Source organism: Nerophis lumbriciformis, linkage group LG21, assembly GCF_033978685.3.
Source record: "Nerophis lumbriciformis linkage group LG21, RoL_Nlum_v2.1, whole genome shotgun sequence".
NCBI lineage: Eukaryota > Metazoa > Chordata > Actinopteri > Syngnathiformes > Syngnathidae > Nerophis > Nerophis lumbriciformis.
This window is the reverse complement of record NC_084568.2, coordinates 2,178,716-2,195,000: the sequence shown is the minus strand read 5'-3', so window position 1 is coordinate 2,195,000 and position 16,285 is coordinate 2,178,716. Positions and strand designations below refer to the sequence as shown.

General features: G+C 37.8%; 2 protein-coding genes across 2 annotated transcripts in view; both read right to left on the bottom strand.

Moving 5' to 3' along the window:
* twist1a (twist family bHLH transcription factor 1a) overlaps positions 1-15,424 on the bottom strand; it is a 39,324-nt gene extending 23,900 nt beyond the window's left edge. The window contains exon 1 of the transcript XR_009817661.1: positions 15,326-15,424. The gene's annotated coding sequence lies outside the window, so the exon portion shown is untranslated. The remainder of the gene's footprint in view (positions 1-15,325) is intronic.
* On the bottom strand, positions 5,387-6,624 carry LOC133621422 (fer3-like protein). The gene has a single exon (XM_061983480.2). The coding sequence runs from the start codon at positions 6,310-6,312 to the stop codon at positions 5,989-5,991; it is 324 nt and encodes a 107-aa protein (XP_061839464.1). The 5' UTR covers positions 6,313-6,624; the 3' UTR covers positions 5,387-5,988.
* Positions 15,425-16,285: the final 861 nt, after the last annotated feature.

Sequence of the window (16,285 nt, the reverse complement as noted above, 5' to 3'; positions counted from 1 at the left end):
CGCTTCATTAGGTACACACGCACATCCAATTAAATCCAAAAACGTACATGAGACAAAATAGTTTATATTTGGGCTGTCAAAAAAATAAATAAACAGCTCCCTCGTGTGGTTAAAGATCAAATAAATATTGCATTCATTGTGTTTAGTTGCAGATTAATCACACTCTTTATGCTCAGCAACCCGCGGCTCTTTAGCGCCGCCCTAGTGGCTCCCTGGATCTCCTTCAGAGATGTGTGAAAACGGAAAAATAAAATGTTTTGTTTAAAACCTCTAAAGGCTTAGTGGCCACATGCGTGGACAGCACCTTTTAGCTCTTATTTCCAAAATTGTGTACACTACTGAATTGGGGTCTTAAGGCCACTTATGTGGACACGTAAAGTTAAAGTTAAAAAGTACCAATGATTGTCACACACACACTAGGTGTGGCGAGATTATTCTCTGCATTTGACCCATCACCCTTGATCACCCCCTGGGAGGTGAGGGGAGCAGTGGGCAGCAGCGGTGGCCGCGCCCGGGAATCATTTTGGTGATTTAACCCCCAATTCCAACCCTTGATGCTGAGTGCCAAGCAGGGAGGTAATGGGTCCCATTTTTATAGTCTTTGGTATGACTCGGCCGGGGTTTGAACTCACAACCTACCCATCTCAGGGCGGACACTCTAACCACTAGGCCACTGAGTAGGTATACTGCCATCTGGTGGTGTCAGAAGAGTGTAACATACAATGGAATTTGGAGGAAAAAAAAGTGTAAAAATAAGAAATAGCACGTCACTAAACATGAGGTACACATTTGTGTACTTATGGACTAAGTACATCATATCAAAAGTTAATTCTTAGTTTTTATTCTAATTAGGGTCCAATAAGCCCAAATAGCAAAGAGAAATAAAAAAAAAGCAGGTTATTAATATATTTTCTGGAGGACAAACATGACAGAAACCTTCCTAATTGTTAGAATTCCCACTCTTTATATTAAACATCATTCACTGATGAGGGTATTTGGCAAGCACCATTTTGTCCGACTAATTTCAGCGATCCTTGAACTCATCGTAATTCGTCAACACGTACAACTTTCTCCGACGCTGCCACAGAAAGACACGTTTTATGCCACTCCTTTGTCCACCAAACTTTTTATACTGTGCGTGAATGCACAAAGGTGATATTTGTTGATGTTATTGACTTGTTGGAGTGCTAATCAGGCATATTTGCTGCAAGCTAATCCATGCTAACAACCCCAACCTTTTTTCCACCAGGGACCGGTTTAATGTATGCATTATTTTCACAGACCACAACTTTTCACATGTGGCAGATAAAAACAGCCAAAAAATGAGCATGAAAAATCAACTCACTATAACGCTAACTTGTACTAATTACCAGTGTTTGGAGCGCCCCCTAGAATGTAATATGTATGTTTTACCAGCTGTGGTCCGCATAGGCCACAGCGGTACTTAGTCGTAATACACTTTTCTACCACTTGTGGCAGTAATGACAATATAAAACAACCAGAGTGAAATTTACAGAGAAATTTCTTAAGCGCAAAAATTATGACTCACGTGGTATTTTCATTTGCACTTTAATTTTTATTGACAGTTTATTAAAAAACTATTATTTCTATTTATTATTAATTTAGTTTATTTATTTTAGCAGAAAATAATGTATATTGTATGTAAATTTATTTTTCCTAATCAGTCTGACCTAAACCTAAAGTTTATTTGTTAGATTAATAATTTAATCTTTGTGATTTACCAGCCGTGGTCCGCATAGGCCACAGCGGTACTTAGTCGTAATACACTTTTCTACCACTTGTGGCAGTAATGACAATATAAAACCAGAGTGAAATTCATAGAGAAATTTCGTAAGCGCAAAAATTATGACTAAAGTGGTATTTTCATTTGCACTTTAATTTTTATTGACAGTTTAGTGAAAAAAATATTATTACTATTTATTATTAATTTAGTTTATTTATTTTAGCAGAACATAATGTATATTGTATGTAAATGTATTTTGTCTAATCAGTCTGACCTAAACCTAAAGTTTATTTGTTGGATTAATAATTTAATCTTTGTGATTTACCAGCCGTGGTCCGCATAGGCCACAGCGGTACTTAGTCGTAATACACTTTTCTACCACTTGTGGCAGTAATGACAATATAAAACAACCAGAGTGAAATTCATAGAGAAATTTCGTAAGCGCAAAAATTATGACTAAAGTGGTATTTTCATTTGCACTTTAATTTTTATTGACAGTGTAGTGAAAAAACTATTATTACTATTTATTATTAATTTAGTTTATTTATTTTAACAGAACATAATGTATATTGTATGTACATTTATTTTTCCTAATCAGTCTGACCAAAACCTAAAGTTTATTTGTTAGATTAATAATTTAATCTTTGTGATTTACCAGCCGTGGTCCGCATAGGCCACAGCGGTACTTAGTCGTAATACACTTTTCTACCACTTGTGGCAGTAATGACAATATAAAACAACCAGAGTGAAATTCATAGAGAAATTTCTTAAGCACAAAAATTATGACTAAAGTGGTATTTTCATTTGCACTTTAATTTTATTGACAGTTTAGTTCAAAAAACTATTATTACTATTTATTATTCATTTAGTTTATTTATTTTAGCAGAACATAATGTATATTGTATGTAAATGTATTTTGTCTAATCAGTCTGACCTAAGCCTAAGGTTTATTTTTTAAATTAATAATTTAATCTTTGTGATTTACCAGCCGTGGTCCGCATAGGCCACAGCGGTACTTAGTCGTAATACACTTTTCTACCACTTGGGGCAGTAATGACAATATAAAACAACCAGAGTGAAATTCAAAGAGAAATTTCGTAAGCGCAAAAATTATGACTAAAGTGGTATTTTCATTTGCACTTTAATTTTTATTGACAGTTTAGTTAAAAAAAACTATTATTTCTATTTATTATTCATTTAATTTATTTATTTTAGCAGAATATAATGTATATTGTATGTACATTTATTTTGTCTAATCAGTCTGACCTAAGCCTAAGGTTTATTTTTTAAATTAATCTTTGTGATTTACCAGCTGTGGTCCGCATAGGCCACAGCGGTACTTAGTCGTAATACACTTTTCTACCACTTGTGGCAGTAATGACAATATAAAACAACCAGAGTGAAATTCATAGAGAAATTTCGTAAGCGCAAAAAATTATGACTAAAGTGTTTTTTTCATTTGCATTTTAATTTTATTGACAGTTTAGTTAAAAAAAACTATTATTTCTATTTATTATTAATTTAGTTTATTTATTTTAGTAGAACATAATGTATATTGTATGCAAATTTATTTGTCTAATCAGTCTGACCTAAACCTAAAGTTTATTTGTTAGATTAATAATTTAATCTTTGTGATTTACCAGCCGTGGTCCGCATAGGCCACAGCGGTACTTAGTCGTAATACACTTTTCTACCACTTGTGGCAGTAATGACGATATAAAACAGAGTGAAATTCATAGAGAAATTTCTTAAGCGCAAAAATTATGACTAAAGTGGTATTTTCATTTGCACTTTAATTCTATTGACAGTTAAGTTAAAATACTATTTTTATTATTAATTTAGTTTATTTATTTTAGCAGAACATAATGTATATTGTATGCAAATTTATTTTGTCTAATCAGTCTGACCTAAGCCTAAGGTTTATTTGTTAAATTAATAATTTAATCTTTGTGATTTACCAGCCGTGGTCCGCATAGGCCACAGCGGTACTTAGTCGTATTACACTTTTCTACCACTTGGGGCAGTAATGACGATATAAAACAACCAGAGTCAAATTCATAGAGAAATTTCTTAAGCGCAAAAATTATGACTAACGTGGTATTTTCATTTGCACTTTAAATTTTATTAACAGTTTAGTTTAAAAACTATTATTACTATGTATTATTCATTTAGTTTATTAATTTTAGCAGAAAATAATGTATATTGTATGTAAATTTATTTTGTCTAATCAGTCTGACCTAAGCCTAAAGTTTTTGTTAGATTAATAATTTAATCTTTGTGATTTACCAGCCGTGGTCCGCATAGGCCACAGCGGTACTTAGTCGTAATACACTTTTCTACCACTTGTGGCAGTAATGACGATATAAAACAACCAGAGTCAAATTCATAGAGAAATTTCGTAAGCGCAAAAATTATGACTAAAGTGGTATTTTCATTTGCACTTTAATTTTTATTGACAGTTTAGTGAAAAAACTATTATTACTATTTATTATTAATTTAGTTTATTTATTTTAGCAGAACATAATGTATATTGTATGTAAATGTATTTTGTCTAATCAGTCTGACCTAAGCCTAAAGTTTATTTGTTAAATTAATAATTTAACCTTTGTGATTTACCAGCTGTGGTCCGCATAGGCCACAGCGGTACTTAGTCGTAATACACTTTTCTACCACTTGTGGCAGTAATGACGATATAAAACAACCAGAGTCAAATTCATAGAGAAATTTCGTAAGCGCAAAAATTATGACTAAAGTGGTATTTTCATTTGCACTTTAATTTTTATTGACAGTTTAGTGAAAAAACTATTATTACTATTTATTATTAATTTAGTTTATTTATTTTAGCAGAACATAATGTATATTGTATGTAAATGTATTTTGTCTAATCAGTCTGACCTAAGCCTAAAGTTTATTTGTTAAATTAATAATTTAACCTTTGTGATTTACCAGCTGTGGTCCGCATAGGCCACAGCGGTACTTAGTCGTAATACACTTTTCTACCACTTGTGGCAGTAATGACGATATAAAACAAACAGAGTGAAATTCATAGAGAAATTTCGTAAGCGCAAAAATTATGACTAAAGTGGTATTTTCATTTGCACTTTAATTTTATTATTTATTATTATATAGATAGGCTCCAGCAACCCACCCGCCACCCCAAAAGGGACAAGCGGTAGGAAATGGATGGATGGATGGATGGAACTAGAACTAGCACGCATATATCTAAAAAAAGAAAAAAGCTTTTTTTTTTTTTAAAAAAGAAGGGTTTTTAAGTCTTTTTTAAAAAGCATCCACAGTCTGTGGTGCCCTCAGGTGGTCAGGGAGAGCGTTCCACATGTCTCCCATTGTTCGTAGCTTTGCCCTCGGAGGTTGGAGGGGGTCAGTCTGTCCGGAGCGAAGGTGACGCGTGGAGGATTTGGGGGCTGAGCAGTTCTTTGAGGTAGAGGGTGGGGGGGCATTTCCATGGAATGCAGCTGAGATAGGCTCCAGCAACCCACCCGCCACCCCAAAAGGGACAAGCGGTAGGAAATGGATGGATGGATGGATGGATGGAACTAGAACTAGAACTTTTTTTTTTTTTTTTTTTAAAGAAGAGTTTCTAAGCCTTTTTTTTTTAAAAGCATCCACAGTCTGTGGTGCCCTCAGGTGGTCAGGGAGAGCGTTCCACAGGTCTCCCATTGTTCGTAGCTTTGTCCTCGGAGGTTGGAGGTGGTCAGTCTGTCCGGAGCGGAGGTGTCGCGTGGAGGATTTGGGGGTGAGCAGTTCTTTGAGGTAGAGGGGTGGGGGGCATTTCCATGGAATGCAGCTGAGATAGGCTCCAGCAACCCACCTGCCACCTCAAAAGGGACAAGCGGTAGGAAATGGATGGATGAATGGAACTAGAACTAGAACTTTTTTTTTTTTTTTTTTTTTTTTAAAGAAGGGTTTCTAAGCCTTTTTTTAAAAGCATCCACAGTCTGTGGTGCCCTCAGGTGGTCAGGGAGAGCGTTCCACAGGTCTCCCATTGTTCGTAGCTTTGTCCTCGGAGGTTGGAGGTGGTCAGTCTGTCCGGAGCGGAGATGTCGCGTGGAGGATTTGGGGCTGAGCAGTTCTTTGAGGTAGAGGGGGGCAGCAACCCACCCGCCACCCCAAAAGGGACAAGCGGTAGAAAATGGATGGATAGAATGTAAGTTGTGCAAAAATAGGTGCAGGTGTTCTTCATGTTGAGTTAACGAACAGGTCTTACACTGAAAGTATTTCCCAAGTCATGCTGGGCTCCCGTCCTCCAGCAGGTCCTCCATGAAGGCGATGTAGACCATGGCCAGTTTCAGGGTCTCGATGCGGGACAACCTCTTCTCGTAGGCGAACGTGGGCACTTTCTTCCTGAGGGCGTCGAAGGCCTCGTTCAGGCTGAACATCCGCTTCCTCTCCCGCACGTTGGCCGCCTGCCGCTGCACCACCGTGACAGTCCTCCTGCGCTTGGACCTTGGGCGACCGTCCTCCGGGCTCGCCGGACTCTCCTCCGCCCGCTCCGTGGCGCGGCTGATGTCGTTCGCCAGTCGGACGAAGGTGGAGTCCCGCGTCTGCATCCCGAGTCCTCGGGCCGCCGGGTGCTCGCCGTCCTTTAAAGCGCGCTCAGGATACCATCTCTTTTGTCCGAATCCGGATGGAGCGCGACGGGACCAGATCCTCCTTGGCCGGGGTCCAAAGGCCCTTCCTGCGGTTTCAATAAGCGGCGTGCAAGTGACACACAAAACATTTCCCTCGAGTGGCCCGAGCAGAACCTCTCGCGGTGACGCTAGATGAGCTTCTGAGGGGGCGGGAGGGTCCGGAGTCCTGACAGGAGGGTCACACGGTCCTGTTTGCACTTTCAGCACTTAAAGAGTCAGCACAAGAGCAAACACAACATTCCCTAGCAGCAAAAAGCTTTTCTGTTGCAAATGGGAGCAAATAGGTGTGAGTTCCCATGGCAGGGGGGAAGACTCTGGACCTGGGGTGTGGATCTCAGTGCTGGGCCAGAAAGACCTCGTCAAGGTCCATGATGATGCTTCTTCTTTAGGAGTTGTTGTTTTGTTTGTGCTGCATTATATTAAAGGCTTTCCACACAAACAAGTGAATGCAACTCACACTTGGTCAACAGCCATACAGGTCACACTGAGGGTGGCCGTATAAACAAGTTTAACACTGTTACAAATATGCGCCACACTGTGAACCCACACCAAACAAGAATGACAAACACATTTCGGGAGAATATCCGCACCGAAACACAACATAAACACAACAGAACAAATACCCAGAAGCCCTTGCAGCACTAACTCTTCCGGGACGCTACAATATACACCCCCCGCTACGCCCTACCCATCAAATTAATAAAAATTACAATACATGTTACGGTGTTCTTTTCATGATATTACTGTACCGGTAAATTGATTTTAAAAAAAATTGGCGTTAAAATTCTGTTGACTGAGTTGCCAGTTTTTGACTGTAAAATCTACGGTTGTTGTTTTTAACGGTGTATTACTGTAAATAAAAAGACGGTACATTTGTTTTTACGGTAGAAAAACTGCCAGCTAAGTTGCCAGAATAAAAAAAGAACTTGTACTTTTTTTCCCCATGAACAATATAATGTTGTAAAAACTAGAGATGCCCGATAATATCGGACTGCCGATATTATGCTTTAAAATGTAATATCGGAAATTATCGGTATCGGTTTCAAAAAGTAAAATGTATGACTTTTTAAAACGCCGCTGTGTACACGGACGTAGGGAGAAGTACGGAGCGTCCAATAAACCTTAAAGGCTTTCCACACACACACACAAGTGAATGCAATTCACACTTGGTCAACAGCCATACTGGTCACACTGAGGGTGGCCGTATAAACAAGTTTAACACTGTTACAAATATGCGCCACACTGTGAACCCACACCAAACAAGAATGACAAACACATTTCGGGAGAACGTCCGCACCGAAACACAACATAAACACAACAGAACAAATACCCAGAAGCCCTTGCAGCACTAATTCTTCCGGGACGCTACAATATACACCCCCCGCTACGCCCTACCCATCAAATTAATAAAAATGACAATACATGTTACGGTGTTCTTTTCATGATATTACTGTACCGGTAAATTGATTTAAAAAAAATTGGCGTTAAAATTCTGCTGACTGAGCTGCCAGTTTTTGACTGTAAAATCTACGGTTGTTGTTTTTAACGGTGTATTACTGTAAATGGAAAGACGGTACATTTGTTTTTACGGTAGAAAAACTGTCAGCTAAGTTGCCAGAATAAAAAAAGAACTTGTACTTTTTTTTCCCATGAACAATATAATGTTGTAAAAACTAGAGATGTCCGATAATATCGGACTGCCGATATTATCGGCTGATAAATGCTTTAAAATTTAATATCGGAAATTATCGGTATCGGTTTCAAAAAGTAAAATGTATGACTTTTGAAAACGCCGCTGTGTACACGGAAGTAGGGAGAAGTACAGAGCGTCCAATAAACCTTAAAGGCTTTCCACACACACACACACAAGTGAATGCAAGGCACACTTGGTCAACAGCCAAACAGGTCACACTGAGGGTGGCCGTATAAACAAGTTTAACACTGTTACAAATATGCGCCACACTGTGAACCCACACCAAACAAGAATGACAAACACATTTTGGGAGAACGTCCGCACCGTAACACAACATAAACACAACAGAACAAATACCCAGAAGCCCTTGCAGCACTAACTCTTCCGGGACGCTACAATATACACCCCCCGCTACGCCCTACCCATCAAATTAATAAAAATTACAATACATGTTACGGTGTTCTTTTCATGATATTACTGTACCGGTAAATTGATTTAAAAAAAAATTGGCGTTAAAATTCTGCTGACTGAGTTGCCAGTTTTTGACTGTAAAATCTACGGTTGTTGTTTTTAACGGTGTATTACTGTAAATGGAAAGACGGTACATTTGTTTTTACGGTAGAAAAACTGCCAGCTAAGTTGCCAGAATAAAAAAAAGAACTTGTACTTTTTTTCCCATGAACAATGTAATGTTGTAAAAACTAGAGATGTCCGATAATATCGGACTGCCGATATTATCGGCCGATAAATGCTTTAAAATGTAATATCGGAAATTATCGGTATCGCTTTCAAAAAGTAAAATGTATGACTTTTGAAAACGCCGCTGTGTACACGGACGTAGGGAGAAGTACAGAGCGTCCAATAAACCTTAAAGGCTTTCCACACACACACAAGTGAATGCATTGCACACTTGGTCAACAGCCATACAGGTCACACTGAGGGTGGCCGTATAAACAAGTTTAACACTGTTACAAATATGCGCCACACTGTGAACCCACACCAAACAAGAATGACAAACACATTTCGGGAGAACGTCCGCACCGTAACACAACATAAACACAACAGAACAAATACCCAGAAGCCCTTGCAGCACTAATTCTTCCGGGATGTTACATTGTTTAATGCATCCAGCGGGGCATCACAACAAAATTAGGCATAATAATGTGTTCATTCCACCACTGTATATATCGGTATCGGTAATTAAGCGTTGGACAATATCGGAATATCGGATATCGGGGGAAAAAAAGCCATTATCGGACATCTCTAGTATCCAATATTGCAACAAATATTACAGTATATTATCATACTTTACAAACATGTTTTTGTCTAAATAAAAATACTTAACTTTACAGCAAACTACCCATCAAATTAACAAAAATTGTTCCTTTCATGATATTACTGTAACGGTAAATTGATTTAAAAAAAATTGGCGTTAAAATTCTGCTAAGTTGCCAGTTTTTGACTGTAAAATCTACGGTTGTTGTTTTTAATGGTGTATTACTGTAAATGGAAAGACGGTACATTTGTTTTTACGGTAGAAAAACTGCCAGCTAAGTTGCCAGAATAAAAAAAGAACTTGTACTTTTCTTCCAAGAACAATATAATGTTGTAAAAACTAGAGATGCCCGATAATATCGGACTGCCGATATTATCGGCCGATAAATGCTTTAAAATGTAATATCGGAAATTATCGGTATCGGTTTCAAAAAGTAAAATGTATGACTTTTTAAAACGCCGCTGTGTACACGGACGTAGGGAGAAGTACAGAGCGTCCAATAAACCTTAAAGGCTTTCCACACACACAAGTGAATGGTGGTCAACAGCCATACAGGTCACACTGAGGGGTGGCCGTATAAACAAGTTTAACACTGTTACAAATATGCGCCACACTGTGAACCCACACCAAACAAGAATGACAAACACATTTCGGGAGAACGTCCGCACCGTAACACAACATAAACACAACAGAACAAATACCCAGAAGCCCTTGCAGCACTAATTCTTCCGGGACGCTACAATATACACCCCCCGCTACGCCCTACCCATCAAATTAATAAAAATTACAATACATGTTACGGTGTTCTTTTCATGATATTACTGTACCGGTAAATTGATTTAAAAAAAAATTGGCGTTAAAATTCTGTTGACTGAGCTGCCGGTTTTTGACTGTAAAATCTACGGTTGTTGTTTTTAACGGTGTATTACTGTAAATGGAAAGACGGTACATTTGTTTTTACGGTAGAAAAACTGCCAGCTAAGTTGCCAGAATAAAAAAATAACTTGTACTTAACTTCCATGAACAATATAATGTTGTAAAAACTAGAGATGTCCGATAATATCGGACTGCCGATATTATGCTTTAAAATGTAATATCGGAAATTATCGGTATCGGTTTCAAAAAGTAAAATGCATGACTTTTTAAAACGCCGCTGTGTACACGGACGTAGGGAGAAGTACAGAGCGTCCAATAAACCTTAAAGGCTTTCCACACACACAAGTGAATGCATAGCACACTTGGTCAACAGCCATACAGGTCACACTAAGGCATACTTGCCAACACTCCCGGATTTTCCGGGAGACTCCCGAAATTCAGCGCCTCTCCCGAAAACCTCCCCGGGACAAATTTTCTCCCGAAAATCTCCCGAAATTCAGGCCACGCCCCCTGCAGCTCCATGCGGACCTGAGTGACGTCAGGTGCGCAACACCACGTAAATCGTTGGCCAACCAAAAAGTAACCCCAGTACGCTATAGCCAACATTCACCAGGAGATGGCAACAGACAAACATAGATCACTCTATTACATTCCTCCCCTTTTAGAAATGTGTAGAAGTTACTCAAAATAAATAAACAACCCAACCAAAAAATGCAGCAGCTCAATTAAAAAACTGTACTTAAGCCACATTCTTTTCTTTTTTTTTTTTAGTACTGAACTCTTAACCCTCATTTGTAAAAAAATAACATGCTTATTATACAAACAGTATTAGTACACCTTTAACACAGATTTGTATACTGTCTTCAGAGATTCAGTTTTTTTGGTGGTACTTGAAACCTTTCTGGGTACCTGCGAGAGGGTGTTCAGCATGGTTAGAATAATAGTGACAGAGAATAGAACAAGGATGGACAATTCAACCCTTAACTCAACAATGAGTAGATGAGTGTTATGTGTGTGTATATGTGTAAATAAATGAACACTGAAATTCAAGTATTTCTTTTATTTATATATATATTATATATACACACATGTATATATATATATATATATATACACACATGTATATATATATATATATATATATATATATATATATATATATATATATATATATATATATATATATATATATATATATATATATATATATATAATAAAATAAATATATATATATATAGCTAGAATTCACTGAAAGTCAAGTATTTCTTATATATATATATATATATATATATATATATATATATGAAATACTTGACTTGGTGAATTCTAGCTGTAAATATACTCCTCCCCTCTTAGCCCCGCCCCCAACCATGCCCCCAACCCCAACCACGCCCCCCCCCCGAAATCGGAGGTCTCAAGGTTGGCAAGTATGCACTAAGGGTAGCCGTATAAACAAGTTTAACACTGTTACAAATATGCGCCACACTGTGAACCCACACCAAACAAGAATGACAAACACATTTCGGGAGAACGTCCGCACCGTAACACAACATAAACACAACAGAACAAATACCCAGAAGCCCTTGCAGCACCAATTCTTCCGGGACACTACAATATACACCCCCCACTACAACCAAACACCCCCCCCCCCACACACACACCTCAACCTCCTCATGCTCCTCGCATGTCCCAAATTCCAAGCTGCTGTTTTGAGGCATGTTAAAAAAAATACTGCACTTTGTGACTTCAATAATAAATATGGAAGTGCCATGTTGGCATTTTTTTCCCATAACGTGAGTTGATTTATTTTGGAAAACCTTGTTACATTGTTTAATGCATCCAGCGGGGCGTCACAACAAAATTAGGCATAATAATGTGTTAATTCCACCACTGTATATATCGGTATCAGTTGATATCGGCATCGGTAATTAAGAGTTGGACAATATCGGAATATAGGATATCGCCAAAACAGTCTGTGATTTCCAGCGTGGAACTGTGCCTGTGCAACAAAACCAGTATTGAAATTTCCTCGCTCCTAAATATTCCAGAGTCAACTTCATTATAAGAAAAGTGAAGAGTTTGGGAACAACAGCAACTCAGCCACCAAGTGGTAGGCCAGGTAAACTGACAGGGAGGGGTCAGCGCATAGTGCAAAGACTTTCTGCACAGTCAGTTGCTACAGTGCTCCAAACCTCATGTGACCTTCCAATTAGCCCACGTACAGTACGCAGAGAGCTTCATTGAATGGGGTTTCCATGGCCGAGCAGCTGCATCTAAGCCATACATCACCAAGTCCAATGCAAAGCGTGGACTGATGAATCACACTTTTCCATCTGGCAATCTGACGGACCAGTCTGGGTTTGGAGGTTGCCAGGAGAACGATACATTTCGGACTGCATCCAGTGTGAAATTTGGTGGAGGAGGAATTATGGTGTGGGGTTGGTTTTTCAGGAGTTGGGCTCGGCCCTTGAGTTCCAGTGAAATTAATTTTGAATGCTCCAGGATACCAAAACATTTTGGACAATTCCGTGGGATGGCACTTCAACTTCATATGTGAGTAAAGGCAGGTGGCCAAATACTTTTGGCAATATAGTGTATATATACTGTACACCAGTATTTAATCACCACATTTTAGAGGAAATACATCATTTTACATACATAAGCCGCATATATATATATACATATACATACATATATATATATATATATATATATATACATATACATATATATACATATATATATACATATACATATATATACATATATATACATATACATATATATATATATATACATATATATATACATATACATATATATATACATATACATATATATATATATATATATATATATACACACATATACATATACATATATATACATATATATATATATACATATACATACATATATATATATATATATATGTATGTGTGGGGAAAAAAATCACAAGACTATTTCATCTCTACAGGCCTGTTTCATGAGGGGGGGTTCCCTCAATCATCAGGAGATTTTAATGGGAGCATTCACATACCATGGATTATATAGGGCACAGAGTGGGTGGGTACAGGCTGGCGTAGGGGCGTGGTGATTGGCTCATGTGTTACCTAGGAGGTGTTTCCGTCTATGGCGGCATGCTGTTACAATTTCGCTGCGCTTGTTGAGGGATGACAGGTCTGGACGGTAAATAATAAACAGTTTCAAATCAAATAATCTCAAACCACAACAAAACAATTGCAAATGAGCCGTCGGCCCCCGGACAGAGCGACTCCAAAACCAACAAAGGTTGCAACTGTCGAAAGAAACCTGATTGCCCTCTCAACGGGGGGTGCTTACAAACATCAGTTGTCTACCAATCTAAGGTAACACGCAAGGACATTAACACATCCGACACATATGTAGGATTAACCGAGGGAGAATTCAAAACCAGATGGAACAATCACAAGGCTTCTTTCAGGAACCAAAACCTGCGGAATACCACAGAACTCAGCAAACACATTTGGGACCGCAAAGACAATAATATTGAATATTCAATAACATGGCAAATTCTTGCATCCAGCACACCTTACAATAGTGGTAATAAAAGATGCAACCTATGCTTGAAAGAGAAACTGTTTATTATTTACCGTCCAGACCTGTCATCCCTCAACAAGCGCAGCGAAATTGTAACAGCATGCCGCCACAGACGGAAACACCTCCTAGGTAACACATGAGCCAATCACCACGCCCCTAGGCCAGCCTGTACCCACCCACTCTGTGCCCTATATAAACCATGGTATGTGAATGCTCCCATTAAAATCTCCTGATGATTGAGGGAACCCCCCTCATGAAACAGGCCTGTAGAGATGAAATAGTCTTGTGATTTTTTTCCCCACACATACATATATTGCGCTCTACTACGGTATCGAGCACTATTTTTTGGATAACCTTATTAAGACATATATATATATATATATATATATATATAAACGCGACTATACTCTGTTTGAAAAGTACGTCATGACGTCACGTCGTGACATTGCTGGTTTTACGAGCAGAGGAGCATGTTCGGCAGCGCACACACACAGAGTACTTACAAGCAGACACAGTGTGTAGACAGAAAAGGGAGAACGGACGCATTTTGGTCTAAAAACAGACGATAAAGGTGACGTTATAACACTGAAACACCCTCAGCGGCTAACATCCATCCGCAGTGTTTTAGCTACTTCTAAATCACTAATCCTCGTCTCCATGGCGACAAATAAAGTGAGTTTCTTACAAGGACGAGGAATAGCTAAACATGCTTCACTACACACCGTAGGAGGATACAATAGCTCACCGGCGTCACAATGTAAACAAACGCCATGGGTGGATCTACACCTGACATCCACTGTAATGATACCAAGTACAGGAGCGTATCTAGCATATCTAACATCTATATTTTTTAGCATCCGAAATATTTTTTCATTTAAAAAAAATGTATATTATGTTTATAAATTCAGTAAATACATCCCTAGTCACATGAGGACTTTGAATATGACCAATGTATGATCCTGTAACTACTTGGTATCGGATCGATACCTAAATGTGTGGTATCATCCAAAACTAATGTAAAGTTTTAAAGAAGAGAAGAATAAGTGATTATTACATTTTAACAGAAGTGTAGATAGAACATGTTAAAAGAGAAAATAAGCAGATATTAACAGTAAATGAACAAGTGGATTAATAATCATTTTTTACAGTTTGTCCTTTATAATGTGTACAAAATAATAGGTGTATAAATGACACAATATGTTACTGCATAGACTAATTAGGAGTCTTTGTTTGTTTACTTACTACTAAAAGACAAGTTGTCTAGTATGTTCACTATTTTATTTAAGGACTAAATTACAATAATAAACATATGTTTCATGTACCTTAAGATTTTTTGTTAAAATAAAGACAATAATGCCAGTATTGAAATATATGTTGGTACTTGTACCAAAATATTGGTATCAGGACAACACTAACCACCACATTTGAGAAGAAATAGATAATTTTACACACATAAAGCTGCAGATATATACCAGTACGAAAGGCTTTGTAAATGTTTATTTACGTACCTTAAATGTTCCCAAGTGGCGCTCGTCACGGAAGCTCGCTCTCCAATCAGCAGACAGACTCCTTATCTCCACGGTGACGACTGGCTGGATTTGCGAAACTGAAACAAAACGAAAAGAAGGCAGTTGTAGGTTAATAATGCCAACGCGTAAACATTTTGGCATAATAGCACGAAAACACTCCTGCAGACATCACACATGGGAGGGTTTAGTAAGTACAAATTGCTTTAGTTATATTGTAAAATAGTAAGTATACGCTGTATAATAGACTGTATTGATATTATTCACATGTGAATAATGCTGTATAATAGACTGTGTTTATATTATTCACATGTGAATAATGCTGTATAATAGACTGTATTTATATTATTCACATGTGAATAATGCTGTATGATAGACTGTATTTATATTATTAAATGTGAATAATGCTGTATAATAGACTGTATTTATATTATTCACATGTAAAAAAATACCTAAGTGTTTATTGTCTATCGTGAGCGAACTGTGGTGCTGAATTTCCCCTAGAGATCAATAAAGTACTTTCTATTCCATTCTATTCTATTCTTATGACGCAATAAATATTAATCCACTGAATTTTCATACACTCGTTTTTTTCTGCACCTTTTTTGTTTCGCCTTTTGCATTGTTTCAGCTTCGTAAATTCGCCAAGACAGTCCATAAGTCTGTTTCACTGATTGCTTCCGCGAGCTCGTGGGTCCACGACGATGACTTCTGTTTTGCTCGATCAGCCGTTTTACTGCCGTGTTACAATGTTTACAAACAATTTAGGGTATGTAAATAAACATTTACAACACCTCTCGCATTGATATATCTGCGGCTTATGGTCTACTTTAATACGTAAAAATATTTATTTATTGTAAAATGTATGGAAAATATGGTGTAGTTACCTAATGAAGCCTAATGAAGACGCTCCTCTTTCATTGTTTACTTGTGAACTTAATC

Coding starts and splice junctions, on each gene's coding strand:
- LOC133621422 (XM_061983480.2), bottom strand. CDS start 6,312: ATGCAGACGCGGGACTCCACCTTCGTCCGACTGGCGAACGACATCAGC.